A 7,327-nucleotide genomic window follows, 5' to 3' on the forward strand; every position below is an offset into this window, starting at 1 on the left:
AAGTAATCCATATTACAGAGTATTTAGTCCAACACAATGGATTAAATCTATCACAATCTGTAATTACTTTTCTTTTTATCTTTTTATTTATTTAATTAATCCCTCTGTCTACATTCAAAAGGAACTCCATGAAGTCAGTATCTGTGCCTGTCAATAAACCATTTAATCCTCATGGCTGAACACCTGGCATCCAGAATTGGTTTTTAAATGTCATTAAGTGAAGGATGAATGAATGCATGAATGAACCAGGTTAGCCTCCCAAAAATCTCACCTTACAATGATAATTTTATAAAAATAAAAAAGATTTAATGGATTTCTCACCTATGGAAAAGGAGTTAATAATAGTTTTTGTGAGGATTAAATAAGATAATTGGCCAAAGCCAGCCTAGTGTCTGATACTTGATAGACAAAATTAAAAGTAGGGTTAATTCTTGCAAGATACTTATCTATGAAAATTTGGGAGATATGGAAGTTGAAATATCATTTTTTTGTATATAAAGATGATTCATTATCAGGAATGCAATTCAGTCCTCCTTCACCAAATGTTGCCATCTATTTTGTGCCAGCCTCCGTGCCAGGCACCAGCTACACAAACATTAACTTGATGGTCCCTGTCCCCCAGGAGTCACACAGAATTGCTCCGTCACAGCTGTTAAGAGTCCACAGTGCACATGCTCAAGTGGCATCACCTAACTATGTACTGCCCAGCCCTACCTCCTCTCCCATCCTCCTTTGTGATTGAAAACATGGTTGGTCAGGACGGGGCTCCACACGAGGGACACAGAACATCCTCCTTTGTGGAAATCTACCTGTCCTGCTCTGAGTAATCTTGAGAGCTTTATGGACAAAGGTTGGTTCATGACATTGCTCAACGACCATTACTAACTTCTGAAATAGTCCATTTTCAAGCCATCTTTCTACACACATCCCTATCCCATTCTACTTCCCATTATTTGGCAATCTCAGACTTAACCTTCCCAGAAGTTCTACTCTGACAGCTCAACCTCTAGGAAGCCATTCCCAATCCCCTAAGGCTGGGTTGTGAGCCTCTGTGCATGGTCACTTCTTAGGCCTTGTTGCCCTTGTCACAGCTCTTGTTGAATGGTTATTATCCACTTTCCTATTGGACCATGAGCTCCTTGAAAGCAGGTGGTACACCTCATTCATGTCAGCATACCTAGGACCTGGAGCATATGAGGTGCCCCATAAAATTATAATAAATAAATGATACTTCTGTTTCCATGGTCCAGGACTTTTTAGAGTTGGGGGGGATAGCAGAAGCAAGGCAACAGGGATGGGGGCCGAGAAGAATGCCCATACTGCTATTCACCAACTATGCAACAGATTTCCAAGATGTTCATGGAAATATAGTATGAAGCCAGTTTAAAAACAAAACAAAACACCTCTGTTGAGACATTTTGCCAGAGATTAAAATAAGGTGATGGATTAAAAAAAGGAAGGAGGACAGAAAGAATGTTTATATATAACACTCCACGCTAAAACACTTCCTTCACTTTCCCTTAAGCCATTAAAAAATTTTTTTTAATGTTTTACTTATTTTTGAGGGAAAGAGAGACAGAGCACAAGTGGGGGAGGGCCAGAGAGAGAGGGAGATACAGAATCCGATGCAGACTCCAGGCTCTGAGCTGTTAGCACAGAGCCTGACGCAGGGGTCGAACCCACAAACCGTGAGGTGCTGAGCTGAAGCCGGACGCTTAACTGACTGAGCCACCCAGGTGCCCCCCCCCCCCCCCGCCTTTAAGCCACTTTCAAATTGCAGGTCAAGGCCCATGTGTGGGATGCAAAATAATTTAATGGACTGCAATCATCATTTAAAAAATATAAGCAGAATAGAACAGGACAGAATAAAAACTATCAGAGCACATCACTTGTGGTGGGAGTAAATAACTATTTCACGAAACTTGAGATATGTGTGTGTGCAGATCACGATGTAATGTATATTTCTTACTGTGAGTTGTGGTCAATAGAGATTGGGAAGCTACTGCTTAGATGCTAGGACTCTAGTTGAAGCCATGCGGCTAGAGAAGCAGCAGGGTTTCCCAGGAAGAGAACTCTAAGGAAGAGGAGAAAAGAGGCGAATCTATCCACTAAGGGGCTCTAGAGGAAAGACGAAGATCTCGAAGGGTAAGCAAACATTGGGTACAGACCCCTGGGAGTCAGGAGGGAGTTACGAACTGCTGCTGGAGACTGTAACTCTCGATCACGTGGGAGCCAATTCACCAACACTTACCTTGCAGGGTGCCCACCAGGCCAGTACTAACCCCCGAGATGATGTCACTAAGCAGCCATTCCTTGATTCGGTACTTGGGGAGCCAGTCCAGGATGGGCAAGAGAGTCTTCAACACAGCCAGGCCTCTCTTTCTCGAACAACTGTCAAAGGGCAAGAAAATGGAGTTTCTAGTCCCATCTCTGCCATTACCAACGGCAAAGCACAACGTTTGAGCTGGACCCCGCTGATCTTTACAACCATTTAGAAAAAGAGTAAGACTTGCATGGAAAATACTAAGCCTCAAGCGCTAACCACGCTTTTGCCAAGAACTCTATCTACTCTTTTAAATGCACTGTGCTAGAAAACACAGGATTAAGTGTCCCCTCCCCTCTCCCACCTTTGTAATCCTCTGAGAAAATATCCCTACACAAGGGCCCATTTTCTAGACCAGCCACAGATCGATCAATGTGGAGTCTCTAAGTGGAGATTAATTTTCAGACTTCTAACCCAGGCGCCTTCTACTACTTGTTTGTCTTTAAAGAAAAACAAACATGCTCTGTTTATTTTGGCGATGCAAGCTCGGAGCCAGTGTATACAAAAATCTTAACATGATAAATGTATATATTTTGCTGTACCTCGCTACTTAGTATTTTTTTTTAATTCAGCATGCCATAGACAAAAGAAAACAAATATTAAGAGTGTATGGACACTTAACAGGAACCCATGGGGGAGGGGAAGGAAAAAAAAAGAGAGAGAGAGATTAGAGTGGGAGAGAGCCAAAGCATAAGAGACTCTTAAAAACTGAAAACAAACTGAGAGCTGATGGGGGGTGGCAGGGAGGGGAGGGTGGGTGATGGGCATTGAGGAGGGCACCTGCTGGGATGAGCACTGGGCGTTGTATGGAAACCTTTTGACAATAAATTTCATATATCAAAAAAAAAAAAAAAGAGTGTATGGACATTATTAGACTCTTCATTCAACTAAATTATTTCAATTATATTTATGAGACAATTGGAAATCTTGATGTTCTCCATATTAAGCAATCATTTTTTAGGTGTGATAAGGGAATTGTGGTTATTTTTTCTAAAGAGTCTTTAGAGATATATACTGAAATATATACAGACAAAAAGATACACTCTGTGGGATCAGCCTCAAAAAAAAATGGGAGTGGAGGCAAGTGGGTGGAAATAGAGCTTGGTTGTTGAAGCTGGGTGGTGGGTAAAAAAAGGAAGGGGGGGCTTCATTATACTACTTTGTCTACTTTTATATGTGCTTATGTTCTGTAATAAAAGAATTTTTTAAAATTTTTTTAACATTTATTTTTGAGAGACAGAGACAGAGCAGGAGCGGGGGAGGGGCAGAGAGAGAGGGAGACACAGAATCTGAAGCAGGCTGCAGGCTCTGAGCAAGCTGTCAGCACAGAGCCTGATGTGGGGCTCGAACCCACAAACTGTAAGCTCATGACCTGAGCCGAAGTCGGATGCTCGACGGACTGAGACACCCAGGCACCCCTGTAATAAAAGATTTTTAAAAAGAAAGAGAATCTGGCAGCAGCTGACAGTTCTAGTTTTTGTTGGTGATATCTAATTATGGATGGCCTGTTTGGGTTTAGAAAGTGATGGAGGTCTCCCTGGGGGTCCCACTGCCTGACAGGAAAGAACTTGGAGCACGCTGTGCTCTCCTGGGTTCCTTCCGTGTCTCCGAGTGGCATCCTGCCTAGAGGAGCTTGGGGCTTTCAAGGACTCCTGGTCAGGTGATGGCTTTACCCATCATCTCTTTTTAATCGAGCCCCTTTCTTCACTGTTCTCAGCCTGGCCTTCACAAGAAGACCATAGGAACCCTGTGTACCCCCAAGCGCACTTCAGGTGTCTCCAAGAGAGGAGGGAGAGAGAGAGAGAGAGAGAGAGAGAGAGAGAGAGAGAGAGAAAGAGAGAGAGAGAGAGAGATGGAGCTCTCGGAACACACTCTCCCCAGAGAGGAGTTTCCGGGACTAGGGTCCATTCGGGCCGAGAATGATGGAGCCACCCTGCGACCAGGAAGGATAGCAATGCGGACGGTAGAAGCCGGGGCAACCCGGCAGGGCTGCGCGACATCCCACGCCCGGTCCGCGCGCCCACACGCCCGGCCCGCCGCGGCCGCTACCTGCAGCCCTTGGCCAGACTCTCCCGCAGCGTCTTGCGCTCCTGCAGGCGCCGCTCGTACTGCTGCTGGAAGGCGAGCTCGCTGTAGACCGGCCGCGACACCACGTAGCTGCAGCTGTACTCGGGGAGCGGTGGCGGCTCCAATCTGCTGCCGGGCGCTTCCATGACCTGCGAGGCGGAGGGCGAAGAGGAGGGACGAGATGGAGCGGGGAAGGAGGGAGAGGAGGCGAAGAGGAAGGGACTGGAAAAGGCGACCGCCCGTTAGCTGTCACCCGGCCCCACCTGTTGCAGCCGATCCCGGAGCGCCCGGTCCGCGCTCTGCTGTCCTGGGCGCTCCGGGCCGCCACCCCCGGGCGCTCACCACCCGCCTGCAGGGGGGCACGTGAGGACCTTCGGGTACCGTCGCTTGCACCTGCCGCCCGGGGCTCGCAGACTCTGAAGGAAGTGAGGCCGGCCTTGGGGTGTTCCGGAGCCCGACCCAGTCCCCACCCGCGGGCAGCCAGGGCGCTGTCCGCGTCCTGAAATCTCCCCAAACCCTGGCTGGATCCGAAGCGTGTGCGGGGCTGGAAGGGGACTCTGAGCGCTCCTCTCTGGTCGCACCCGACCCAGGGCACGTCCCCAGGCGCGCACCTGGAGAGAAGCACTGGCCCCCGGGCCGGGCGTGGAAACCCTAGGCCACGTTCCCCGGTTCCCGAGGCTGCGTGCACTGCAGGCAAATTCCAGCAGCGGGTCGCCGTTCTCCCGGGGGCAGAACTTTAGGGAGGTGGGGCAGACCTCTTGCCTGTTTTCCTAGCTCCCTTCTCGCTCTCAGCTTCTCAGAAAGAAGGCTGTACTGCCCCCTGCCCGCCCGCTCCGTGCCCCCACGCTAGTCCCTTCCGCAGCTAGCGCTGCCTCCCGGGAGTGGAGCCAGAGCCGAGTCAGGCCAGCTCACCTGTTTCGGCTGGTGCCCCGCCCGCAATGCCCCCGGGATGGCCGCTCCGGTGCCTTTACAGCGCTCACAGAAGGCAGGGAGACGTTTTTTATTTATGGAGCAACAGAGACACCTTAGTCGAAAAGAGGAACACAAAGGCAGCGGTCTTTCCCCACCTATCTATCCTACCGGGAAAGAAATGCTACTCCTCCTGCCCTGTTCTTTCCCTTTCCCCGAAGTGGGAGGCCAAGAATCTTACTGGTTGTCACCAGGATCCTCACTCACCTCCCAATTACTAACGCGGGCTGCGAGGTCAGGGGCGGGATAGGGAAACTTGTTACAGGAGAGCAGAGCCCTGCGTGGAAAACAGGACTGCTGGGAGCCTTGACCTTGGCTCCTACGTTGTGTGAATCAAGAAGCACCACAGTCTGGCACACAGCTCTCCTACTGCCCTGGGGTGGAGAGGAGGAAAGGAGCAGTGGCCAGTTTTGTATTTAATAAATGCTCTGTATTTCTAGAAAGTGTTTCTTCAGAAGTAGTGAGTGGCTGATGGTTGTAGAGGGGTCACAACTTAATCATACATTTTAGATACATTGTGTACACTCTTTTCTCTCTGTGTGTGCCCGTGTGTGTTACATTTCACAATCAAAATCAGGTGTCCAGGTGGCTCACTTTCTTACCCTGTCAACTGTTCGGTTCTATCTTTCTTCTCAGTCATCTGGGCAATCAGGGAAGGAATCAGCTAGACTAGACAGGAATGGAGACTAGAAAGAAGTGAGGGGAATAGGATCTACCCTACCTCAGCAGGCTTCTGTCTTCTGCTGGAATGAATCTTGCTAAAACTGACTAATGCAGGTGTAGATGAAAGATGGGAGAGTTTAGCAAACAGGTGGATTCTCGCCCTATCATCAGTATTCTGGAGTAAATGCAGAAGAGACTCCAAAACTATGGACCTTCTGGACACCAGCCTGCAGTTACCTACCTAGCTGGAAAATACAGACCATGACAGTTCTTTAAGCTCCAGGAAACAGAACTCCTCTTGGGAGAACCCTAGTGTAAATTCCCTGTAATTGTATCCTACGAGGTCTGAGCATGTGCATTTTTCCTAATAAATGAATGAGTCAACAGCTTTCAACAGATTTCAGAAACTTACTTGACCCTTAAATAAGGTTAAAGGACACCTGGCTGGCTCAGTCAGAAGAACATGCAACTCTGAATCTCAGGGTCCTGAGTCCAAGTCCCACCCTGGGTGTAGAGATCACCAAAAATAAATAAGATTTATTTAAGATTACTTAATTACTTAAGATTACTTAAATTACTTAAAATAAAATAAAATAAAATAAAATAAAAGTAAGAACCATTGCAGAAGGGAACCAAAAATAAAAATCCAGGTCGTGAACTTGAGAATTCTATCCATTCGCAAGGGAGGTTTTGCTTAGTTGATCCTTAACAACAGAGGTTTGAACTGCACAGGACCACCTACCTATAAGTGGATTTTTTCCTCGTAAGTACAGTACCATACTGTAAATGTGTTATCTCTTCTTTATGATTTTCCTAATAACATTTTCTTTTCTCTACCTTACTTTATTGTAAGAATGCAGTGTATACTACATAAATCACACAAAATATGTGTCCATAGACATTCATGTTGCCCGTAGGTAAGGCTTCCAATCAAGAGTAGGCTGTTAGCAGTTAAGTTTCTGAGAAATCAAAAGTTACTGGAGGATTTTTGATTCCACGCGGCTGGAAACCCTTAACACTCATGTTGTTCAAGGATCAACTGTATATAACAGTGGTTCTTAACTAAGGGCTATTTTACCCCTCAGGGAACATTTGGCAATGTCTGGAGACATTTTTGTTGTCACGCCTGGGGGTATGCTACTGAGATCTAGTGGATGGAGGCCAGGGATGCTATTAAACATCCTTTGATAGGGTTTGCTGTCCCTCTTAGGTTCTGTATGATATTAAAAATATACACCTATTAATAACTTGCCACACATACTAAACATGTACTAAAAATCTCTCTCCATATATATGTATATACGT

General features: G+C 46.9%; 1 protein-coding gene across 4 annotated transcripts in view; it reads right to left on the reverse strand.

Moving 5' to 3' along the window:
- The window catches only part of SLC26A4 (solute carrier family 26 member 4), a 52,857-nt gene extending 46,503 nt beyond the window's left edge, over nt 1-6,354 (reverse strand). The window contains exons 1-3 of one of the 4 annotated variants that reach the window (XM_045494449.1): nt 5,303-6,354; nt 4,373-4,539; nt 2,252-2,391 (exon numbers count right to left, since the gene is read on the reverse strand). In XM_045494449.1, the coding sequence (XP_045350405.1) occupies nt 2,252-2,391; nt 4,373-4,536 (304 nt within the window). In that variant the 5' untranslated portion in view covers nt 4,537-4,539; nt 5,303-6,354. Of the gene's footprint in view, nt 1-2,251; nt 2,392-4,372; nt 4,540-4,653; nt 5,258-5,302 lie in introns of those variants that run through there. The other 3 variants (XM_045494448.1, XM_045494447.1, XM_045494450.1) reach the window with 3 other exon arrangements.
- Between the last annotated feature and the right edge of the window lie 973 nt (nt 6,355-7,327).

This window comes from Leopardus geoffroyi, chromosome A2, assembly GCF_018350155.1.
Source record: "Leopardus geoffroyi isolate Oge1 chromosome A2, O.geoffroyi_Oge1_pat1.0, whole genome shotgun sequence".
NCBI lineage: Eukaryota > Metazoa > Chordata > Mammalia > Carnivora > Felidae > Leopardus > Leopardus geoffroyi.